The sequence below is a fragment of the Petaurus breviceps genome, unplaced genomic scaffold, assembly GCF_028583685.1.
Source record: "Petaurus breviceps papuanus isolate PSGF00001 unplaced genomic scaffold, PetGlider_PUasm1.0 151, whole genome shotgun sequence".
In the NCBI taxonomy this organism is placed as follows: Eukaryota; Metazoa; Chordata; class Mammalia; order Diprotodontia; family Petauridae; genus Petaurus; species Petaurus breviceps.
Window position 1 is genome coordinate 29,536,038 of NW_027185712.1, and position 26,269 is coordinate 29,562,306.

A 26,269-nucleotide genomic window follows, 5' to 3' on the forward strand; every position below is an offset into this window, starting at 1 on the left:
TTCTTTTTGGGCAGGTGACCATTTGACATTACCCTTTGGGGGTTTCTTTACTTCAGCATCTATCCTCCACTGAAGATGAACCCCAGTCATCTCTGTCCCCATAATAGATTTCAATGGTTGGATTCTTTCTCCTTTGCCTGTGCATTTTTTGTGGAGATAGCTTAATAATTTGTAGTCACCTCTAGCCCTGAGGGATGGGAAATGGTGCCTCTTGCCCCAGATCTTCTGTTCTACCCTCTAACCTGAAACCAAAGCCAAACCTCCAACCTCCTGTAAGTGCCCACAGCTGGGGCTTTCTGCCCCACTGCTTCTGCACTCACCAGTGTGTGCTGGTTCCTTCTTGCCCCTTCCACTCCTAGTAGCACAGCTGTATCTGACGTTCTTGGTCAGCAGAGGTTTCCTACATCTTCCTGGTCTCAAACTCCCAAGTCCTCTCACTATGAGAGGGTGTAATGGTAATAGAATTTAAAGATCCCCTTGTATTGGCTTGGTTTTTGAGTTGTGTTAAAACCCAGAGCTTATGAATCCCACTTGTGGGATGGACTTGTTGATATGAAGAGATGGGGTTGAACTGGGAGGAGCTGGTGCTGTAGATTTAGAGAGAGGCCCAAGAAGAGAAAGGCCAGAAGATCTTCTTGGAGCCAACATCTTGAGGCTGCTGCTACTGCTGGAGAGAGAGAAATGAGAACTGAGGACTGAGCTGGGAAGAAGAATGACTGGTGCTGGTATTTGTTCTGTCTTGATGTTATTCTGCCAGATTCGTCTGCTGGTAATGGTAAAGAACAGTGCTGTTGTTGCAGAGGCTTTGGAACCTTGCTGTTGGTTCAGAAGCCCTGAAGGAGGATTTTCTTATATTTTTACAGAAATCCTAGAGGAGGGTCTTGCTGATGTTTTCAGGGGTCTTGAGACTGTTCTGCAAGCAGAGAGTGAACTGATGAGGACACTGGCAATATATATTGTGGCTTTGTTAAGCTTTGTCTTCCCAGGAGCAGAGATTGCTTAGAACTTGCCCCTGGTCAAGATGAAGAAAAGACCTGTCCTTGAATGTTGAATGCTGTGATGGTATATAACCTTGTTGTGGCTTAGGGGTAAGTGGCCTTTGTGCTCTCCACTGCCCTTTGAGAAGGTGCTTGGTGGTGATGAATGGTATTGTAATTCACTTGTGATCCAGGGGTGAAAAACTTTTGACTTTTATACATTGTGACTGACCAAATGAATGTACTTTGTTTATGATTGGAAACTAATCTCCAGTTGAACTGAGAGAAGACTTTGTGATTGACTAAATGAATGTACTGCTCAGGAGTGAAATACTTGGACCTTAGTACTTTGTGATTGAATTGAGAACTTAGTAAATGGCTATTACCCTGTATTTTGATATTGATTTTCTGTGAATGTTTTGCCTTAATCTGTCACTGAATAAATGGAGTCTGCTATGCTTGTAATTGAACCTGGAAGTTGCTTGTGCTTGGCGGTTGGGGGAGGGGGGAGGGAGGGCATATAAAAGTTACAGTGGCCCTTGAGGTAGCTTCACAAACCAACTATCTCTCCAGGACTTGTTGTTTAAGAGGCTTTCTTGCTGTTAAAATGGAACCTAGCCTAGAGATGTTTACTCTCCAAGGAGACCAAATCTGGTACTGGGATTCTTCTGATCTTCTCAAATTGTCCCAAGAGGACCCTGGTTATGCCTCTGTTCTTATTTATCTCCACCCACACTTTGTTTGCCCTAAGGTGCTATTTTAACTCTTTTGTGGGGGAAAATCTTGAGAGCTTAGAACTTTCTGACCAACTCTGCCATCTTCCCAGAATCTTCCCTTCTTCAGTCTTTTCAAAGACAACAGGGACAAATGTTTTAGGGGTACTGGGAAAACTAATTCATTGTTGGCACTAAGAATGTGTCTGATCTGGAAAACAATTTACCCATCAACTGGGGTATGACTAGATAAGCTGTGATACATAAATGGAATGGGGTATTACTGTACTGTATGAAATGAACACAGGGAATATAGAGAAGCAAGAGACTTGTATAAACTGGTTCAAAGTGAAGCAAGCAGAACCAGAAAAAGAAAATACATAAGATGTGACATCCGAGTAAGTGGAAAGAAAAAACAATTAAAACTGACCAGTGTGAAAATAACATGACTAAACTTGACTCCAAAGGATGGGGTGCTTGGATCCCAAATCCAAGATCACATTTCTCCCTAGCTTCAAAACACTATCCTTGACAGTTTTCTCCCTAGCCCAGGGCTTACTGATAATTGATATATTCATCAAGCATTTGCAAAGCATACCTGAGATGTTTTTGTTTTCTTAATTCTCAAATAAAAAGGAATACTGGGAGAGATAGGAAGAAGAGATAACAATGGAACTTGCCATCAATGTGTTGGACAGTTCCTCTTATGATGTGTGCAACAGTGTGTCTCACTAATAGGAGACAATGGTAGTGGCTATACTCCCGTTGTGTTCATTTTTGAATATCAAAATTTTGAATATCAATAAGTTCAGTTCTTTGAGCTATACCTCTTCCCAGATCTCCAAGCTGAAGTCATAGCCCACTTTACACCAAAAACTTGCTTCTTTTTTTTTTTTTTGGTCTTTTTGGAGGGGGGCAAAAGGCAGGCAATTGGTGTTAAGTGACTTGCCCAAGGTCACAAAGCTAGTAAGTGTTAAGTGTCTGAAGTCATATTTGAACTCAGTGCTAGACTGCTTGCTTAAAGTCCTGACTCCAGGACATGTACACTATTCACCCTGCCACCTAGCTGCCTCTAAAAACTTGAATCTTAAGGATAACAATACCACCTCCCATCCTCATCCCATTGCTTCCAATGCAACACTAATCACACAGCCAAGTTAAATGGGAATAGCTATCAACTTGAAATTTCATGCCTATTCAAAGTAGTTGAAGATCCTTTTTTAAAAGCTAACTTTTATATTGTGCTTTATACTTTTTATCTCATTTGAGATCTTTGTTATCCCAAGTTTAGAGATGAGGAATTTGGGGCAAACCATTAAGTGACTTGCCTAGGTCACAGAGCTAGGAAGTATGTGATGAGGGATTTGAACTTGGGTCTTCTCTCTAGGCTGCACCACTCATTTATTCCTGAAGGCCTGTCTCAACCTAGGCAACTAAATAACAATAATAATAACAATAATAAAGTGTCCTTGGGTTGCCCCTCTGCCTTCAGGGCACAATTCTTAAAGACTTTGGACACATTTGCATCTGTTTATAGTTGCTTAATTGCATGCAGGAGCTTGTCTTACTTTCATTTCCCTTATGCTGATGATACATCCAAGTTGCTTGGACACCCTGCAGTTATTCCCTGTGGGTCAGTGGTGGGGGAAGACTCCTTCTGGTTGACAGTGAGGTGATCAGAGGTATGCTGGCAGAAGAAAAGTCACTTGAAGGCAACAGGCTCCCACATCAGTCTCACCTTCCTTTGTGTTACCCTTCTGCAGTTTCAGCCATGAGGTTATTCCATGCCAAACCTGACAACTGACCAAATAGTTTTAGTGCTAGACTTCTTGCTTAAAGTCAGTCAGCTCTTGTGCTTTAAGCTTGGGTCTTAGATGACATTTAATAAAAGAAGCTTATTTTAGCTTGAAGAGGACATTCAGCAAAGATACTGCATTGATTCAGGTAATGACCTTCCCCTTGCCTCCACACTTGCCACAGTGGTATGCCCGCTGTCAAGCTTGAGCATTGGGTTATTTTATGCATTCGGTAATAGGAAATTGAGGTCAATTGTTGCACTGTTGTCCCCTGGACCTTAGCTTTCCTTGACAGTTTCATTGATCTTTTAGGGAAAAACTACATAGAATAGATGTCATTCTTACCCCAAGCCTTTATTTTAAAAGAGAGGCTTGTAATGCGTATTTCTAGATTAGTGAAATCTTTAATTATGAATAATAGTTAATAATTTATACAATAATTTCAACCACATATTAAGATCCTGACTTGCTTAGAATGATTGTTGTTACATGAAACAAGGATAAGGATTTGAATTTTAAGAAATTTTATTTAGAATTTCATAAAGTAGGTTGTTGTATATTTGAGATCTGAAGGTGGTATTAAAATATATTGACATTAAGAGAATACCAGTAAAGCACATAGGCTGTCTCTTAGGTATTCCTTTCTCTTTCCATATGGCCAGCCTGTCTTTTTTCATTAAAAGATGGGCTGATCAGATAGATAGCCTGCATGCTCCTGCGTCATCCTCATCATGTTCACAGGAGAGAAAGGTCTCTAGAACGTTGAGTACACCAGCCTCTCCACTCTGAGTTCCCCATCCCTGGCAAAGCGATGGGAGGAAAGGGACAAGAGACACACAGGATTGCTAAGCATAGATAGTATATAATTTCCATCATTGTAAGGAGTCCCCACTTTGTTGAGATCACAGGTCCATTTGGATATTAAAATATCTTTTTCTTCTTTTCCTTAGGTCATTAATTTTCCCCTTTCTGATTCGTGGAGGAAAACCAGTACCAATTTGCATATTCTTGACGGCATTAGTGTTCTGTACCCTTAATGGATACTTACAAAGCCAATACTTGAGTAATTATGCAGTATACTCTGATAGCTGGATCAAAGATCCCCGTTTTATCACAGGTGAGTCTGGTAACAACTATATAATAAAATAGCATTCCTATAATTGAGAGCCAATATCATCTAATGTGAAGAACACCAGTTTTGGAGTCTAAAGAAGTAGATTTTAGTCCTGGCTTATTGAACTTCACATTAACTTTGTTGCCTTAACTTCCTAATAATAATAAGAACATACAAAAGGCAATGGATTGCTAGGGACACAGTAGATTATCTCTCTAGAGGTCTTCAGACAAAGACTGGATACTTTTTGGTGTGTTATAGAAAAGAACCTTGTTCATTTAGACTGGATGGCTTTTGTAGTCCCTTTCAATTGACATTTCTGTAATCTGTAAACTTTGAAAGGTTATATAAATGTGAATTACTTTTTTTTAAATTGTTTAGCACATAATTATCTTAAATTTTTCATAGTGGACCACACAATCAGAAATCTTAGGATTATAGATGGAGAAATAAAAGAGTCCTTAAAGATGATCTAGTCCAACTACCTTATTTTACAGGTGGAGAAACAGGTCCAGAGAATCCATATTTTATAGACAGCATTAATTTCATTATATAAGTAAGCTCAAAGAGAACAGATTTGGAGTTGAAAGGAAGCTTAGAGGTCAACTAGTACAACCCATCATTTTACAGATGAAGAAACTGATGCCCATAGAGATTGAATGACTTGCTCAAGGTTACACAGGTAATAAACATCAGAAGTATGTTTTGAACCTAGGTCCTCTGACAGCACAGCCAGTGGTGCACCATTGTACTGTGCTGGTTAATTAATGCAAGCCTGCTAACATGACTTGTGGCAACAGTCTCTTATATATTTAGTGTTAGACCAGTGCTTAGGTCCAAGTACCTTACCAGGTGATGTATATGAATGAGACAACTTTGAGTTTTCTTTTTTTTTAAAACTAATAATCTCAGGCATCTACATAATTTTTACCATCTGTTAGCTATTTGCAATCTAAGAAATTATAGGTTTTTGGAAGAATTAGAATATGCTTAATTACATAAGTCTAGTCCTAGTTGAACAATTATTATATTTTCTCTTTTTCACTTCCACAGTTCTCTCAGGTCTTTTTTCCACCTCATGCACTGGACTAGTTTGTGTTCTTGGAAAAAGGTTTCTAAACTACAGAATTGACTGATGGTGGGATTTTCAAGCCAGCTATAAGAATGATAAGGACCAGTATGTGCCTGCTTGATAAAATTGTTAATGTGAAGACTTTATTAAACTTTAGCTTAAAGGCCCATGGAACAGGCCCACACAACAATTTCTTATTTACTAGCTCCTTTACCAGCTGGCTTTATCCAAGTTCCTGGGTAGCATTAGTTTGGATAGCTAAGTCTAACATCTCATAGTAGACTATTTAGAAGTGCTTATCAATGAACTATTTAGATAGATTGGAAGTTGTGATAGAATCCTAATAAAGCTTCCCCAAGCCCCAATATTCTAACTTCCTTATGGGCCCCACTGAACAGCAGGCATTTAACCACACAATCTGGCTTTAACCATACCACAGGCCCCCAAACTCAATCATAGGCTCCACTGAATAGCAGGCCCACTACCCTTTCCCCTGACTCAATATCTTAACTTCTTCATATATGCCTCACTATTTACTAGAACAGGTGTATCCATGAACTCATATTTCTCCCAGAAAAGCAGGTGTGTCCATGTGATGGTATCCCAGCCACTGTCCCCAGACCCATTCCTCATATTTCCCACAGGAACAGCAAGTGTGTCCACATGCTCAATCACAACCACATCCATCTAGTCTCAGACAAGACCACAATACTCAGCCAATTAGAAAGCAGCACTACCAGGATGCCCAAGCAGGTTGTGGACCCCAAAACAATACATGGGACTTTCCCTAAGTAGACACCTGCACAGTAATAGCAAAAGCTGTCCTTTAGATGAATTTATGATGTAGAGAGGCTTATTATAATATCATTATCATACATACCCACCCCAAATGGGTTTTTCTATATGCATTGTGGGTAATTGCATGTACAGTTTCACTGAGACTGGGACCCCTCCCCATTACCTAATCCTTTAGCAAACCCCTCCTGCCTTTTTAATATTCATATTTTCTGTTGTGTAATCAGCATCATTACAATATAAAATTGCCTATATTTTCTTACTAAGTTGCTGGTTTCTCTTGGAATTTAGCCCACTTTATATGAGAGGCATCAATCTCAATAAATGCCTATACTTGGGTTAGAGGTGGTCTGACTCTGAATTCTTTACGACAGTTCCACCACAGCACGTTATGAAACCTCAACAGTTGTATTCAGCAAAAACAATATGAGTGGGGGGCGGCTAGGTGGTGCAGTGAGTAAAGTACTGGCCCTGGAGTAGGGACGACTTGAGTTCAGTTCTGGCCTACACTTAACACAAAAAAACTATCCGTGTAATCTTGGGCAAGTTACTTAACCCCAATTGCCCACCAAAAGGCAAAAAAAAAAACAAAAAACAAAAAAACAAACAATATGAGTGCATAGAAAGTTAACTTGAATAGCTGTTTTCCTCCAAAAACACGCATTTTCATTAACTGTGACATAGTTATGTATGCTCCTTTGATTCCACATTGTGGCACACTGATAAACTTATTTGGGATGAGATTAGTACTGATATTTTGCCCCATCTATTTATAGCACCTGGAAGACATTGTGAGAAAGACAATATCTTAACAATAGTTAATAAACATTAAGGACCTATTATGTGTTAGGCCCTGCGCTAAGTGCTAGGGATACAAAGAAGGGCAAAAAGAGAAGAGGTGAGGAGGGAGAGCATGGAAAGCAGACCACGAAAGTACCCATAGCTGGGAGATTGTAAAGCCAAGCAGAAGCAGCTCTCCAGAGTACTGCTGCTGTGCATAGCTTTAAGGTTCTGATCACATACTGTCTTTCCCCGATAATAAGGCCTATCCCGAAAATAAGCCCTCCCCTTACTGTGTAAGATTCCTCTAAAATAAGCCCTCCCCCGAAAATAAGCCCTATTGAGATTGCTACTGTAGTGAAGGTGATCCCCTGCGCTACACGCTACATTACGGTACCCTCTGTATGCACCGTTCCCCCCCCTTGAAACGCACGCCACGCTCCGAGCTGCATCCAATCAGAGCTGCATCAGTGAGCGCGTCATCCTGTTCTTCCCCAGTGATTTGCTTATTGAATAAAGGTACCTTTTTTTGTTCACATTTACCTGTTTATTAAAATAAGCCCTCCCCTGAAAATAAGCCCTCTGGTGTTTTTCTGTCCAAAAAATTAATAAGACAGTGTCTTATTATCGGGAAAATACGGTAGTATAGTGAACTCTATTCAGCAGTAAACTAAAGCAAAACATGCACAGAAACCAAAGTTCAGTATTCACAATGATATAACATGACAACTTACTGCTTAAGTGGCCACATACTCTTATACAAAACATATCATTCAGTAAGTCACAATCTGGACCAATCAGTATAAATTACCCACCTAAAGTCTTCTTTCATCTTGATTGGAAACTGGCTTCCAACCATCCTTAACTCAGTCATCCTTAAGGAGCAATCATCCTTAAGGAGTACAAAGTACAAAGGTCTCCCACCCCTAGGTCACAGTAAATCTTGATCTTGTCAGTCAGCACTAAGTACCAGGATAGGTCTTTTCATTGTGACTTGATGCTGATCCCCAAACTCCATGGTTCCTCTTCCATGCTCCCAGCTCTTGCCTGAATACGCACAACTGTCACCTGGATTCACGGGTAGGCAGCTCCCAGTTCCTTCCCTAGCTTCTGGTTCAGCTCCTGGTCCAGCTATACACATCAATTTTAGCAGAGTTACAACAATGTTCACACACATTGCCAGCACTATCATCAGTTCACTTTCTGCCTGTGAAATCAACACAGACCAGCAGGCAGGGTTTCTGTCTGAGAAATCAACACAAATCATCAGTAAAGTCCCAGGACCTCTGAAAACATCAGTAAAACCCTCCTTCAGGACTTCTGTAAACAGACAACAAGAAAGTCCTCTTTCACAGCTTCTGAACCAGCAGTAAAGTCCCAGGGCTTCTGTAACAGCAGCAACATCCTCTATTAGCAGACAGGTCTGACAAAGTAACATCAGCACAGACAGTGCCAGCACCACAGCCATTCTTCCCAGTTCTGCTTGGTCCCAGCTTGTGCTCCTGCTTTTATATGGCAGGTTCCCCCCACTATGGGCTTCACAGGTCCTGTTTCTAACAAAGACTTGATAAAATCTCAGGGGAAGCTCAAAGACACTTGAAGAGCTGAAACAAGGAGCTAAGTACTCCTTTGTTTACCATTACAGAGATGAAGTCTTTTGTTCAAGGAACAGTAAGGTATCCAGGAGGGGAGCTAAGTGTAAGGTGTAAGAAGACTGTAAAAGGAGTATTGTAAAAGCCTGTTTATGAAGGATTTTGAATTACTAAAAGGACATTTTCTGTTTTGTCCTGGAGGTGACTTGAGAGCCACTGGAATACCTGATCTGAACTGGATGATCTGTAAGATTCTTTTTAGCTCTCAAGATTCCATGATATAGAAAATAGTATGTCATAAAGTAGTACTCTAATTAGAAACATCAAAGTAGAGAAATAAAGGTATTACATGTTGGTAAAATGAAAAATGAAAAACAGTTTTTAGTTATTACATACCAAATAATTTTGCAGTTAAAATATTCATAAAACAAAGTAACACCAATACAAAAAGAAGTAGATAAAATGTAGGGGATTTCCTCACTTCATTATTAAGACATAGTAATTTAAAAAGACTAACAATAAAGAAAGTATGTATCTGGCAGCTAGTGGCTAGATGCAGTGGATAGAGCACTGGCCCTGGAGGCAGGAGGACTGGAGTTCAAATTTGGCCTTAGACACTTACAAGTTGTATAGCCCCAGGCAAGTCACTTAACTTTTATGACCTCCAAAAAGAAAAAAACTATAAAAATAAACCTTCCCCCAAAATTGGGAAGTTAACTATGTGGTAAATCTAAATGGGAGAAATAATCAATATACATGGATCACTTAAGAAAATTGATCACATATTAGTTAAGAGAAAAGAAAGCCTTTAACTAGTAAAAGGCAAAAATGATTCCTACCTTATTTCTAAACCACAATTTAATAAAATTGGAATTAAAGAACATTAATAAGAGTAAAATACATAGAATTATGGCAAAACAAAATAAGTAGGGATCGGTTTAAAGAATAAATTAGAAAAAAGAGTATAAAAATGATGATACCATCATATGTCACCATATATGTCACATATATAATGTCATCATGTATGTCATATCATATATGTCATATATATGTCATCATCAATATGAAGCAGCCAAATCACTTCATAGAGGAAAATTCATATTGCTAAATTCCTATAGAAATGCCTAAGAGAAAAGGAAACATTAGATGAAAACTACAAATGAAGATACTACAAAGGGAACAAGGCTAATTCAAAGGATAGTGAAGAGACAGAATGTGAGCGTACAATTATAAAACTAAGAGCAGAAATATAGAATAGAAAATGAACAATAGATGTAATGTATACAATAGGGAACTACTTTTTTCAAAAAAGAACAGTAAAATGAACAAATTGCTACTAAGCCCAATTTAAAAAAAAGGAGCAAAAAATACAAATGGAAAAGAAATCATAGCAAACAAAAATTAATAATACATTAAGGAGTATTACACACCTTTATAAGACAAGAGGACTGGTTCTGTCATTTCTTTGATATAGCAAACTCCCCTAGATGAGAAAACTCTCATCTCTCATCTACTGATTCAGGTCAGTACCTTTGCTTTAAGTCTTAGCACACTAAGTGACCTTCCTAATATACTGCCATAGAGTGTGAATGCTAATAGATTAAAGAACTTAAAGGAAATGAGTCATTATCTACTTTATTTATCTAGTCATTCATTTGTTTATTTACTCAAACTGATGCAACAGTGTTATTACTATTTAGTTAAAATAATCCAGAGGAAGAAATAAATCATCAGTGAATTACCATGACAAAAGAATATCTGGCCAAGATAGTAGCCAGATTAAAGTTTCCACTTCCAAGGAAAAAAAATCCTATATTATAGAAATTATTCATAAATATGAAGAAATATAGAATGTTCCTCAATATCTTTTATGAGGTACCTGGGGTGTATCTGGCAAAGACAACTGTAAAAAAAAATATGAATTACTTGAATATAGATTAAAAATATAAAATATTAGTTATAGGTAAAGTAGTCAAGGCCAGGTCAACAATAGAAAAACTATCAGTATATAAACTATAATATGAAAAAATTAAAATAAAGATATAATTACATGAAAAGATATAGAAAAAAGCCTTTGATAAATTCTAAAATGCATTAGTGATAAAGACAATGGAAGGAATAGAGCAAAGGGGGTGGGGAGCTCTTCTTCAACACAAGGTAACATGCAGTGGGGAAAATAGAAGCATTCCAATGAAAACAAAGGTACTCAATTTCTGTACTTATCTTTGACCTAATACTGGGAACATTAGCAGTTGCAACCAAACCAAAAGTAAAGAACAAAAGATGATTAACATTAGAAATGAAGAGAAGTCATTTCACATGACTTTCCCTTAAACAATATATGTTCCAGCCAAACTGGCATAACATTGCGTCCTCCTCCTTAGTGCTTTTGAACAACCTGTCCTCATACCTGGGATGCTCATTTGCTTCACTTCCTTTCCTCAAATCCTTGATTCCCATGATTCCTCATATCCTCACTTGGTAATACCTTTCCCCCCATCTCCAAAATGTTACTTAGTATTTTATATATAGTTTGTACTTACAAGCTTCTGGAAGGAACTGATTTTTTTTGTTTGTTTTTATGTTTGTATCCCCATCTCAGACAATGCATAACACCTATCAGGATCTTAATAATCTCTTGTTGAATTGAATCATTTTTAAATGATATATTAATTTAGTGCAAAACAACGAACCATAAAGCAAAAAATTATCTTAGATAATAAGCGAGTTCAGCAAAGTTTCAAGGATAGAAGGCATGCTCTTATTCATGCGTATCACAAAAAGTCAAACATGACTGAACAACTGACAACAACAGAAAGTTTCAAGAGACAAGATTAATTTAGGATCAGCATGTGCCTTGTTATATAGCTCCAACCTTAAATGGAGGTTTTGGAGTTAATGGCTCCACCTTCCAAAATTAGGGACACAGAGAACAGTGATGGGGTGGAATACCAAAGCTGATGGGATATTGCATTTTAAAAGATTAGTATTTGATAAACTAATACAAAGTGAAAAGGAAAGAAAATATTATTTAATATATTAGAAAATTGCTTAAAATATGTCAAGAAATGGATTTAGAACCCTATTTTATACCATGCATATTAATTAACTCTAGCATAATAATAACAATGGTAGGCTTAAACATTTTTAAAATCTATATAAACGGGGTGGTTAGGTGAAGCAGTGAGTACAGTGCTGGCCCTGGAGTCAGGAGGTCCTGAGTTTGGTTCCAGCCTCAGACACGGAACACCCACACACACACACACACACAAAACTAGCCATGTAACCTTGGGCAAGTTACTTAATCCCAATTGCCCTCTAAAAAGGCAAAAAAAAAAATCTATATAAAGAAGATGGAATTAAAGTGGAATAAGGTATTAATTACAGAAGGAAGTAACATGGTTTCTGTTTTAAATTAATTGATAGACTTATTAGAAATAAGATCAATGTGCATAATTTTATCAAAGTGAAATATTTAATGTGCAAAACAAATGAATATATTAAATAGCAAGGGAAAATTATGGCAAGAGAGACCTAGAGCACTGCTTTAGAGAACTAAAGAAGAGCCTGGCACGCTGATATATGCTACTAGTTTGGCAAAGGCTAGTGGATTGTATTTTGAGTTAGGAAGTTCTGAGCTGAAGTCAACTAGGTATCTGCATTAAGTCTGACACCAGTGTGATAAGCTTCAGGTAGTAGAGGGCCACCAGGCTGCCTCAGGAGGGTGGACCAGCCTATTTAGAAAAACAAAGCAGGTTAAAGCTTCTGTGTCAATCAATGTTGGGATCAGGCCTGTGAATGGCCAACTGCACTTCCAGCCTTGACAAGATAGGAGACCCAGCCTCAGGATAGAGAAAAACAAAAAGGAATAACTAAGAATGATCATCATACATAAGGCAATGAAAAGGTGAATGTTGGGTGTGAATAGGGTACATATAACCAATGAAGAACAGCAAAAAAGAGCAGAACTAAATGATGTCATCAAAAAAAATATGTGTTAGAGAATATGGGCTTTTGTCAATAGGGTGCTGGAATGTGGGATGACAAGCATATGTTCAAAGTGCTTCACTGATACACCCATGATGTTGGGAGAAAATGAAGGCCTCCAGAATGAGGAGTAGACTTGCTCTGGTGAACTTTTAGAAGAATACAGACAAAAGTCTAGCAGGATTAGCAGACATGGATGATTACTGATCTGTATTGTTGAAAACATATCATGAATGAGATAACAGATCCATTTGAGTTTGATGGAGAAAAATTTGACATCTAAAATAGCAAAGGGAATGTTAAAAATTTACAAATTTTTTAAGTTTTAAAAAACAAAGTTTTACAAAACTAGTAACTTACAGCTAAATGGCCAAGGGATATAAATGGTTTATGAAAGAAAAAGAAAACATACATAGTTAATTACTCCTTGAAAAATACTAATCTTCACTAATAACCTAAGAAATTGAATTAAGAAAACTCTGAGGCATCCCTCCATACCCGTTAACTTGGCAAAAATAATAAAAAGTCAAAAAATCCATTGTCATTGAAGTTGTGGAGATACAAACATTTATTGCTGATGTAATTGCACTCTAGAAGAAACTTGGGGAAGCAATTTGACAGTCTGTGATAAAAATTACAAAAATAATCATATCCTTTGATTTATGTTGTTGGGAATATAAAGAGTTTATTAAAAGGAAAAAAACCAACTGTTCATTGATGTCTACAGCATCATATTTGTAATTGAAAAAAAAAACTCAGGGCAACTTAAAATGTCCAATGAGAGGGGAATGGTTAAGCAAATTTTGGTACTTTAAGGTAATGGAATGATGTCATGCAATTAAACGCTTACTCTAAGTCCTGAGGATACATATACAAGCAATCAAGACATCTGTTCTCAAGGTGTTTGTGTTCTAATTGGGAAAGATAATGTATATAGGCAGTGGTGACCTAATAGCGACTAGGCTACTCCTAATACAAAAACTTCCTACACATCTGGCCCATAATATAATTCTAGAGAGTCATTTGGTTCACTGAGTGTTTAAGCGATTTGAAAATGGTCACATAGCTAGTAGGAATCAAATACAGGATTCAGAATTCATATTCTGATTTCAAGATTGCATCTCTATCCAATATACCAAGCTATTCCTCTATAACACTACCTATATTATCTACAATAAGAATCAGAGATTTGTATCATAACTTATAATAATGAAAAATTAATCTGTGGGGAAGAAAAGTAAAATAAATATCTGAATCCAAGTATAATAATTTTTTTGCTTATCTTCTGCTAGTAACCATAGATGAAATCAGTGAACTGGTTGTAAGCCTCATAAATATTTGGTGAGAATCAGACTAGAAATAGCATCCCACATGCATGAAAGATAACATGTTTAAGTGATTAAAGACCATGACATCTAAGAAGTTGAATGTACTTCTTAGGTCACACATGTAGCAACAATGTGACATTCACAATGCTCACAGTGGTTATGAATATGCTGGTGTAGTTGTGAATCACAAAATGTAACAGGCTTTCCACATGGAGGACAGAACCAAAGCATTTATTCAAATACCAGAAAACCAAGTCCCGAAACCAGAAAGTCAAAGTCATTACATTAACCACAAAGTTGGTACACATAACCAATGCAGCAAACACCCACATTCCTAAGCCTTCAAAACAAAACAGGCTCCCTTAAGCAAAGATCCTCCTCTCTCACTCACGGTCGCTCCTCAGCCTCCATACTGCTTGCTTCCAGCAATTCTCAGTTCTCAGTTTTTCTCAGTTCAATTCTCAATTCTCAGTTCTCTGTTCTCTTCTCTTGTTCAGTCTCCATGCTGCTTGCTCCCAGCAGTGCTCAGTTCTCACAACTCTGGCTGGCTCTCAGAAGTTCTGGCTCTCTAGCTTGGGCTTTTCCTTATATATGGTATTAGCTCCTCCCTGTTCAACCCCTTCCTGTTACATCAGCAAGTTCATCCCACTGTGGGATTCACAAGTTCTAGATCTTAATACTTGATACAATCATGAACTGGAAACAAGGTGCTGAGTATCTGTTTGCTTGGCAATAAAAGGGGCATGGAAGATCTTCAAATCCCATTACCATTACAACATATTCCCATGTTTAGCTTGGAGAAGCCTTAGGTGAGGATATTATAGCTACCTTCACATATTTTAATACTGTATCAGGAAGTAATAACCATTCCTTTACTTCCTTGTCAAAACACGGAGTCGAATTCTCATCCTTCCTCATTACCTTGAATACTTCCATTTTTGATTCTTGAGTGCACAGAACTGCCTGAGTGATTGCCCTAAATCAAAAGTCTTACCTTGTCACTCCATTGCTCCATTGACTCCTCATTACCTCTAGGATCAAATACAGACTCTTGAGCACTTAAAGCCCTCCCCAATGTGGCTCTAGTCTACTACTCTAGCCTTATTCTGTGTTATTCCCCTTTATATACTCAGTAGTCCAGTGGCCTTCTTGCTGTTCCTCACACATGATACTTCATCTCCTGAGTCTTTGAACAGCCTGTTCCTACATCTATAATTTACTGTGTCCTTTCCTTTGCTTCTTAGAATCTCTCCTTTTCTTTGAAACTCACCTGAAGTTTCACATGAAGGCTTTCCTGATCTCCCCAGTTATTAGTGCCTTTCCCCTCAAAATTAACATGTGTAGGTATTTGTGTGTATATGCATATATGTGTGTGTTTAGTTTATTCTCTGTGTTTCATCTCCCATGAGATGCTCCCACAAAGCAGCCAGGTGTACAGTAGATACAACAGTGATCCTACCTCAGACACTTGCTGCCTTGGTGACCCTGGGCAAGTCACTTAACTTCTGTCTGCTTCAGTTTCCTTAACAATAAACTGTGGATAATAATAGCACCTACCTCTCAGAGTAGTTGTGAGGATAAAATGAGATGTTATTTATAAAGTTCTTAGCCAGTGCCTGGCAAATAATAGGCCCTTAAATGTTTATTGGTTGATTCCTAACAAGGCTAGGAAGGAAGGATGTGATTGGACTGCAAGGCCTCTGAGGTGCCTTCCAATCCTGAGATTCTAGAAGTGTATCATAGCAGCTACACATCTTTCTCCAGTCAGATATATCTTTGACATTGTTTTCCATAGTCACTATTACATATGATGATGATGATGCTCAGAGCATCCCCCTCACCACACAGATTTTAATAGAATGCTCTTTCTCACCCTTTCAGCTCATTTACACAACTCTTCTTGCCTTCCAATGAAAACCCCATCCACCTGAGCTGGCAACTCATTTACCATACTGTTCTAGTAGGTATCCTGTGTGCCCTCAACCATCTGGGGGACGCTAACTACTCTCCTCCATCCAGAAATATGTGACTTTTTTTTATTAATACAGTATTTATTTGTCTTCCCTCTGTCAAACCCTGAGCCCATGGCTTTCCCCAGGGCTGCCTGGTAAGATGGAGGTAGAGGTATACACATAAGAGACATGGAAGGATCAGGAGGATGAGGAGGAACATCCAGAAATGTAGGGGGATTGAAATGGCTCCATCACATGGCGAAGAGGATGAGGAAGGCCACTATCAGGCAAAAGAGCCCCATGGCCTCAGACAGGGCAAAGGAAAAAAAGCTGCTTCTTCAAGGAGGGGTTCCTGGCATAATCGATGATGAGACTTCCAGAGTTCCAGTCCCAGCTCCAGAGCTGGCCACCCCCACAGTGGCAGCCCCAGCCCCAATAAACTTGGCTGCTGTATCAGTGTCCCTTGAGATGGCACTAGTTGAATCCACATCTGGGGACAAGAGAGGTCAAGGGACCTGATGCTGCCAAAATGCTGAGGTTCTCATCTGTCCGAACCTCTGGGCGTTTTAGCGCCACTGCACTAGCGGACTACTCAGCAGCTGAGAGCTGCTCCTCTCAAGGGCAGGGGTCAAGATGGACATGGTGCAGGCGTGCATTCTCAGAGGGTGAGGGGCAAAGCTGAAGAGCTGCTGGCACAGCAAGGAAGACAGAGAGGGGTGGAATATGTGACTTTTACTACAACTTGGCTACTTTGGCTGTGGGTCAAGTAGAAAAGGAAAGGTGAAAACTCTGCCTTGTGCTTTGTTTATGAGATGGAAAAACGGGTTTTCTCACTTTCTAAAAGTACAAATAATTTCTCCTGCAAAGATATGGAGGTTGGGAGGATTGTATTATTAATAGTCCCTGAATGATTGAAACAGAAAAAAATTTTTTTAACATCCACGGGGGAGGGGAAACAGGAAGCAGCCCTCATGACAGTAGCAGTTAAGTTGTTTTAGAGTTTATATTAGTGTAGTTAGTAGATAAATTTTTATTTATAACTACTAAAGCAATTTTTACTTTTATTTCTTTTCTCTATTAGGTTGTGCCATATGGCTAATAGGGATGTTAATAAATATTTATTCTGATAATATCCTAAGAAACTTGAGAAAACCAGGAGAGACTGGGTACAAAATACCAAGAGGTAAGTAAAAATCCTGCTAGAATGAATTGTTAATGAATTTATTTTATCATTGCATCAAAATCATGTGAGATCCTGATAAGCATCCAACTTGAGTATAATATTAGCTACCTAATTCTAATTCTAGCTACCTAATATTAGCTTTAAGGGTCATGATCAACCACACCATTGAACCATTTAGGTAATGTTCTGTGTTTTATGTGGAGAAATCAGGATTTTTTTGGGAAGCGTTTAGATTTCAATTTCTTTTAATCTGGTTATTATGATGAAATCTGTGTGTGTGTGTGTGTGTGTTCTCAGTTCTTTGCTCTCAGTAAAAGAATAATAATAATATCTGAACTACCCACTTGGAATCAAAGAACTTAGAGATGAAGGAATTTTGAGAGAAATACTTTGTAAATCTCTATATACATGTGAAATTTCATCATCATTATTCATTGTGCATTTGTGTGCTGTGGCCAGCGCAGTTGATGGGCTAGCGAGCGGTGAGAATAACGAGACTGGGGTGTAATCAATAGTCTGTTTATTACAGAACCATTTCATACAGAGCCATAGATACAAGGGGCTCACAGAGTTTGTATGTCCCCCAGGAGAAGATCATGACCAGAGAAAAATGCAAACAATGTACAAGAACCCTTCTTCCATCTTGGTTACTATTTACCCTTGCTTAACATTAGTTATTTATTAGCCAATATCATAGGACATGTCCAGAGGCATAAACAAACAAGATTACATATCCTCTTGCTTATCTGCTCTGTAACCTTGGAGATGTTTGAATAGAAGAAGGGACATTCCCTTAGGGGGGGGGTGGGAGACCCGCAAAAGTTCTCTATATCTCCCCCATTTATTTACTTTAAAAGATTGCAGGCAGAATCATGCAATTGAAAGTTATATACTAGTTGTTGAATGATATAAGAAAAACAGGAAATAAGGATGGGTAAACAAGTACATAAAACAAGTAGTACCACCCCTATTCCTAGGAAGGTTATTATCTGCTGTACTTGTCCAGGTAATATTCCCTGAACTCTCTTTATTAATCTACAATGTTTTTTGCCTCCGAATTTGGTAGTAGTGACTGTTGACTTTCATGGTCCGTGAGCCAAATTCTGTAAATCATTTATGTTAAGGGATGTGTTATGACGGTCACCCCATAGCCCATTAAGATGATTTCTTATTTGAGTTATGTTATATATGTTATATTCTGATGCATTTTATTGTTTGTTTGCCATACAGAAATACATATAATCACATATTAACCTTTGTCTAACTTGCATTAATTCAATCTCATCAGCTATAGCAATTAAATCATCTCTGAGCTGTGTTATTGCTTTATAAAAACTCTTGTTGATTTCCGATTGTAACAAAAATCCTTGTGAAACATTGACAGACAATTCATGTAAAAATTGAGCTTGCACTATTTGATTTTGTACAGTGCTGAGGGACATAGACATAGCAACACTGCTCACAATAGTAGTAATTAAAGCAATTATCCCAACAACAATACAGGAAATACACCTCTTTTTTTCCAATTGAAATCCAAATGTTGATTAATTTGAGCAATAGAATGATCAACATGAGAGTGAAACCAATGCTCACTCTCTACAAGTATCATAATCATACTAGGTCTTCTTATAACAAAAAGTAATTGTCCAAAAGAAGTATTATCATGACATTCAGAAACCTTACAATTAACACATGTGACAGTGTAATGCTTATCGATTTTGGTGATATTTACATTGCTATGATTTCCCCACATGAATGCATACTCCCCTCCTAAACAAGCACATACAAATCTGTGGTCAGTCTTGCTCAAGTATGTCCCATTAAGAGCAAATAAAGCAAAAACCATTGTTATTGGGGCCCATGGCAAAGGAATTTTCCATATTTCCGGATTTTCTCTCTGTGAGTGTCGAAACCAGTTTTCTTTAGTATACCCTCCCATGTCTGTGATTAACGTTCTTGTCATTGTGCCAGGAAATGTAGGTTTGCTGTTGTACCTGATGGCAAACAGATATGTTAGTCCTACAGTTTAAAAATGGGGGGTCTGCTTGACCTGGAAATGAGTCCCACTTGTCTCGGTCTGGACACAGCATCTGATATTTACCTCACAATCCTTAACAATTCGAAAAAGTCCCCCAAATTCCCATAGTATATGTTGTGATGTTCTCAAAGCGTACTAGCTCAGTTAGGCCACTCACTATTACTCTGTGAAAATTTCTTCATCATAGATGTTCCCATCTAGCTCTCTTTTATTTTATTTATTTATTTATTTTTTTAAGCAATGGGGGTTAAGTAACTTGCTCAAGGTTACATGGTCAGTTATTTCTGGGTGTGGTGCTAAGTATCTGAGCCCAGATTTGATCCAGGTTATCCCAACACTGGAGCCGGTGCTCTTACTTGCTGAGCCACCTGGCTGCCCCTAAGCAATTGGGGTTAAGTAACTTGCTCAAGGTTTCACGGCCAGGTGTTTCTGGGTGGGTGCTAAGTGTCTGAGCCCGGGATTCGATCTCCAGGTCTTCTCAACACTGGAGCCGGTGCTCTTACTCACTGTGCTACCTGGCCGCCCCTTAGCTCTCTTTTAACTCTACACTTTCGCATAGATATAGAAGATAGATTAAAAGGAATGTCCACAAGAGCATCAGCATGTTTGAATACATAGATAGAGGGCACAGGACCAATTTAATAGGAAAGGATGATACTTAAAAGGGGAAATTAAGAGGTGAGAGAGGAATATAATGAGAGGAGATGGGGAGAGACAGAATGGGGTAAACTCTCATATAGAAGAGACAAGGGAAAATGGTTACAATGGAGGGGAAGAATAGGAAGGCAAAAGGGAATGGGTCAACCTTATTCCCTTTGAATTTGGCTTGAGGAGGGAATGAAATACACACTAAATAGGGTATCTCACCCTATAGGAGAGTAGGGGGGAAGAGGATGAGAGGAGGGATGATGGAAGGGAGGACAGGCTGGGAGGGAGGGAAGTTGGAAGCACCCACTTTTGAAAAGGGACAGGATCAAAGTAGAGAATAGAACAACAGGTGGGATAGGAGGGAGGGAAATATAGTCAGTCTTTTACAATATAACTACTATGTTATTGTTTTGCATTAGCCACACATGTCCAGCCTATACTGAACTGCTTATCTTCCCAGTAAGGGTGGGTGACAAGGGAGGAAGGGAATGAATATGGAATTCAAAGTTTTAAAATAAAATGTTTAAATATATATACTATTATTAATACTATTTAATATGTAATTGGGAAATAAGTTATACAAGCACTGGGGCATAGAGATCCACCATGCCCTACTGGAAAAGTCAAAAGGGGTATGAGAGAAAATATGGGAGAGAACAGATTGGAGGAGAGGATATCCTATGGGACTGCTATTTTGGGGCTATGGGTAGGGGAAAAATGGGGAGAAATTTTGTAACTCAAAATCTGGCATAAATGAATGATGTAAATCAGAAGTTAATAAAACATTTGAAAAATGAAAAAAAAAAAAGAACTGACCAGTTTCCTTCTAAAGTGATTTCCACAAGAAACTCCCCCCACCTGACCATCCCTACCCAAGGCGGATGATCCAGGACTGCCCAATATCTTTTAGAGGTAACTATTGGAAGCTGAGCAAGGATAGTAACAAGCAGGATCACCGTTCCCTTGCCCTCATTTAGGCTCTGGCTCCTCCTCCCTGCCAACCTCATCTGGTTCTGATTTGGGGGACTGAATGCCCAGTCTCTGCATTTGTTGACACAGTCCTTGTTCTCCTTTCTGGTATCCAGACTTCCTCCTTCTCAGCTGTGGAGACACACAAATAGCACTATTACTCTGTGAGGTCAGCACCATTGTTCCTTATCATTTTTCCACATCACCCATTCAGTAACTGCAGTTGCCTGTGGCTGTGATCTTTTAGAATTACTAATTGTATGGTCAGTAACACCCCCAGAATTTTTCCGCTGGTGTTTTATTTTCATGATCTAATGTCAAATAATTTATTACATATAGTGACAACCCCAACATTTGTCTCGGGGTACCCGTGCTCCAAATTCCCCCTTTTAGTTTTTGAAGTGCAGTTTTAAGTGTATGTATTTTTCTTTCAACAGTAGCCTGACCCATGGAGTTACAAGGAAGTCCAGTAACATGGTGAAACCCCATTGAAGGCAGAATTCATCAAAGCTTTTTGAGGTGTAAGCGGGGCCATTGTCAGTCTTTAATTGTTTCGGCATACCCACAGCAGCAAAGCACATAATAAGATGTTCTTGAACAATGTCTAATAAGGCAGCAATTTTTTCTGCAGCTAGGGGCCACTGATCCACCCATACTGGTTTTGTTGTAAGACATTCAATAGGATCAGCTGTTGGCTGCCCATCAAACAGGGCCCCTCCTCAAAATTTGTTGTGATGGTGACCTTATGTTGTGATAAAATATCTCTGCTCCATAAAGCCATTGGCAAGGAAGCCAAACAACATGGCTGAAATTTTCCTGACATGCCCTCAAATTCCCAAGTAAGTTTCCTCATACTTTGTAAAGGCTAGCTAATTTCTCCTATGCCCCTCATGTTTATATCTGATTCTTGAGCAATCCACTTTGGATCCCATTGTTCCTGAATGATAATGGTCCTGTCTGCTCCTGTGTCTAAGAGACCCTGAATTCACCTGTCCTCCACATATATATGAAGGGTGGGCCTTGAGGTCGTAATGATTTGAGACCACATGACCTCTGGATTCTGTATTTGAAATATTCATTGTTCCTGTTTTAATTGGATCACAGAACTGCTGGGACTTGTCATTTTAATTTTAATTTTATTATAATCTTCCCAGTCCTTTTATTCCACATAGGTTGGAGTGAATTGTATATCCATGTATTCCCCTTCTGAGGTTAATGAAAGTACCCCCATGGCCAGAGAAGAGCTCCTAAAGAGAACTCTCTCTCCTGGCCAGGATAAATATTTACAAATGTAACCTCAGGTTGCAAGATAGCAGGAGTTATTTTGGGCTGGGAGGGGGGGGGCGGATACAGATTGGCTTGTCCTCCTGAACCACTGCAGTAGCGAACTGAACATAGGTCCCTACTGTTTTTTGTGGGCCTGGGACTTGGCCCTTGAGGCTATTTCCCAAATTTCTAAATCAACATTCTGAAGCCCAATGAAAGCCCTTATGACATCTGGAGCATTTTGATTTTGATTATAATTCACCATTACTGCCACCCTCTTGACATTCCCTTTTGAAATGACCCACTTTACCACATTTATAACAATTCTTGTTTTGTCTATTTGCTGCAGCTTGTGCTTCTGCTATAATTTGTGCTTGAAAGACCACAGATTTTACTTCCATAGATTTTTGAATTAATTGATCCAAGTAGGCATCAGTAGAAAGTCGCAAAAAGGCTTTCTTATGAAATAAATCGCAATTCCCTCTAGCTATTTGTCTTACAAATTCTTCCAATCCCACAGTACTTCCTAATGTAAGCTCAACCACTTGTATTTTGACCACAAAATCAGGAAATGATTCCTTAGGTCCCTGCATGATATTTGTACAGATCATCCTAAACCAGCACTAACCCTATCATACTGGATTAGCTGGTCCTTTCAAGTGTAGAACTCATTTTCTTCTTCCCTAAACCTATAGCCATACACCAAAAACTTCCTTTTTCTATCAAGGGAACCAGAATCATTCCTGTCACCTAGATTTGAAAATAGAGTCATCCTTGACTCTTCTTTCTCCCTTATCCCTCAAATTTAATCAGTTACAACTTCATAACTTCTCTTACAGCTATGTCCTTCTCCACTCTTTGCTTCTACCCTAAGTCTCATTACCTCGAACTTGGACTATTCCATCAATCTATTAATTAAACTGGCTGCTGGCTTCACTCTTCTCCAATGCATCCTCCACATACTTCCTCAAAAATCTCTGCTTTGGTGAAGTTACCAGGATCAGGAAAATGGCATACATGATGACCATCATGATGTGGATGTGCAGAATCAAAAAAGTAAACTGAAAGGGATTGAGAAAGTGTACTGCCTTCTCTTTTAGATAAGGAACCAAAATTTAATAAAAAAAACTCAGAGGCTTCTCAAGGCAAGAACAGGAAGCATTTATTCAATTCTCGGGAGAAAGGGGCATGCCATCCACTAGGACAGACTAGTGGAAGGAAGCAAGTTACAGAAAGCAAACACAAACAACCTTACCCTTATTGGTTGAGAGCTCAGCTTCACAGTCTAGTGTGAGAATCTACTCCAGATACAAGGAACAAGGAAACAATCTTCAACCAATGAAAACCAATGAAAGCATTTAATACCTTATTTAGCAGTGGGTGATGGGGGGGGGTGGGAAAGGAGGAGGCAGGTTTCAGTTTTAGTTTCCCAGAAGTCAGGTGGTTTACAGGAAAGCGCCTATCTGTAGCAAAAACTCAGCTTCAGTTTAGAGTACTGTCTCCATTTTATGAGAATGCTTTTACTTCGCTCACTTATAAGCCTTTTTTTTTAAGCTAAAATTTGTGTCTTGATATTCCCTATTTCCACAGTAGCTTTTTATGAGTAGGTTATTTTTTCATTGTTTGCTCATTTTTCCAGCCTACTTCTTAACTTTAAATTTTATGCTAAAGTTGAGCTCTACTCACCTATGGGTGAGGAGGCACTGTCGCAAGTATCAGGCTTTTTTATGCTTCTGTTTTCAGGGCAATTCTGTGGGTTTGTAAGTTTTCAGTGCTTCTAGGGCAGTGTGATCAGAGGAGATATGTGATCATTATTCTCCTCAATCTATGCTCTGGTCTTAACACCAGAAGGGCACCTGTTCCCAGGCAGCAGAGAGCACTAATGCTCCTCTCTACTCTGGAATGTCTCTGGGCTTAAAGCTCCCATCGCTTCCACTGCTGCTTTCACAACTGCCTCCAATGCCCACTGTTGCATATACTTCAGGCCAGTCCCTTCCCCTGTGTCACAGACCTCTCAATCTCCTAATTTGTCTTGGGCTAGAAAAATGTCTCACCTTTTGCTGACTGCTCCAGAATTCTATTTGATGTATTATTTTAAAGTTGTTTGGAGGGGAATTTTGAGAAAGGTCACTGGGTTGCTGCCTCAACTCTGCTGTCTTGACTCTACCCTTATATTCTTTTTTTATGTCAAAGTTATTTCCTGATATCCCAAATTAGTATACCTACTTATGACAAATCTTTTCTAAAAACCTAAGTAAAACCACTCAATACAATGCCTAAATCTGAAAGTATATGCAACATATTGAACCCATAGTCCCCACTTCTCTACCAAGAGAAAAGTTTGTTTTATCATCTTTCTTTTGAGACCAATACTCACATAATTTAAGTTCACCTGCTTTTAGGTAATGTCTATTATATTATATTCATTCAACCAGTTAATTAATCAGCAAGCATTTATTAAATAGTTTGTGCCAGGCATTGTGCTGGATCAATGGAGGTTCAAAGACAAAAAAATAAAACATTGCCTTAAGGACCTTACATTCCACGATGGAGATACAGCACACATTGAAGAGTAGTGTCCAACAAGAGGAGCTTTGTTCTGTTCAGTGAAGATGCCCCACAAAGAGGAGGTGCCTTTGGCATTTTACTACATACTCAACTATTTGGCAGTCCTTATCAGTGACAGGGATTTCTGATGGAGCCTTTGCAGTGGTACTATTGACTTGATTACTTCTCCTTGTGGAAGAGGTGAAAAGTATAGGGGAAGGCAGTGAGAGAGTGGCAGGATAATGGTAAATATGCCCCCACTGCCTATGCCCAAGTATCTTGATGGATGGCTAGATGAGATAAAGCACGATGTGGGGAATATGGGGCTGGCAAGATAGAGGGAGCTGAAGGGAGAATTCGTTTATCTTCTCATCCAGGCAGCTCCCAGGAAGGACAGAGCATGTCATAAATACTGTTCTTTTGATTCTGCTTTTTTCTTTTGCTCTGCATCAGTTTATACACAATCTGTTATGTTTCTCTGAGTTGCTCATAATGATGGGGTGCTTGGGATCTATATCTGTAACATCAATTTGTAAAACCAGTTTGTAAAATTGTAACTGCAATTTGTAAAACCAGCCTGTAAAATCACACTTCCCCCCCAGGCACAGAGTATTAACTCTGCCCCATCCCCCTACCTGCACTCTGCCTAGCTTCAAAGCATTAATTCTGCCCAAAAACAACTCATGAATTGTTTATTTCAGCCTTGAAACACTAACAAGCTATACCTATCAATCCTTCACTAAAGTATCTATAAACATTCTAGTTTAGGCGACTATTATCTCCCCTGTTGTATAGTGCCTCCTTGCCCCTATAAATCCTTTAATACCCTGTAGCAGCAAGCACCCGAGCGTCCCCAGGGTTTGCTGCCAACACAGGTTGTTGGATCTGCTTTGATAGAGGAAAGCAACTCAAAATGGGTTAACAAGCTTATTTTAATCAGTCAAATATGTATCGTTCACCTAGTTCAGGGGAAAAAGGTCAGCACCCCAAACTTCAGAGTATACAGACAGAATTATCAAGACAGAAAAACAAATCAAATAGACAGGTTTCTGAACTGTCCAACCATTACATCCATACCAAATCAACATCTGGGTTTTTTTTTCCAAAGGGGGGGGCTCTCAACAGTGGCTTCCCAGAGTCCAGATCAAATCACAGAACACTTCTCAAAGTGAGACCCAAAACAAAGCTACACATCAGGGCTTATATAGCCTTCTCCTGGCTCAGACAATGTAACAATCTTCTGGACCCACTGGCCAATCAAAAAGTATCTACTGAAAAACAAGCCTCCCACTCCAGGCTCCAGGTGCACTTTGGCCTAGGGGCAGGGAAGATCTTTAAATTTGCATTTCCAGTACATTCAGCCCCAAGATATTTCATGCCCTTAGCATAGTCAATTTACTTTTGAATTAGCACTAAACATTTCTTAGGTCACATTTTCAAGATACAGAACTAAAGTTACCAAAGGGGCCACTGGGTCTTAAACAAACACAAAGTACATTGCATTATCACTTC

At 38.9% G+C, this 26,269-nt stretch overlaps 1 protein-coding gene across 2 annotated transcripts in view; it reads left to right on the forward strand.

Annotated features, from left to right (window-relative positions):
• Nucleotides 1-26,269, forward strand: part of SRD5A1 (steroid 5 alpha-reductase 1) — a 54,873-nt gene that overhangs the window by 8,083 nt on the left and 20,521 nt on the right. For both annotated transcript variants that reach the window (XR_011166212.1, XM_069076877.1), the window contains exons 2-3: nucleotides 4,437-4,603; nucleotides 17,188-17,289. Coding sequence is in view for 1 of the 2 variants with exons in the window: in XM_069076877.1 (XP_068932978.1) it covers nucleotides 4,437-4,603; nucleotides 17,188-17,289 (269 nt within the window). In the remaining variant the exon portion in view is untranslated. The remainder of the gene's footprint in view (nucleotides 1-4,436; nucleotides 4,604-17,187; nucleotides 17,290-26,269) is intronic.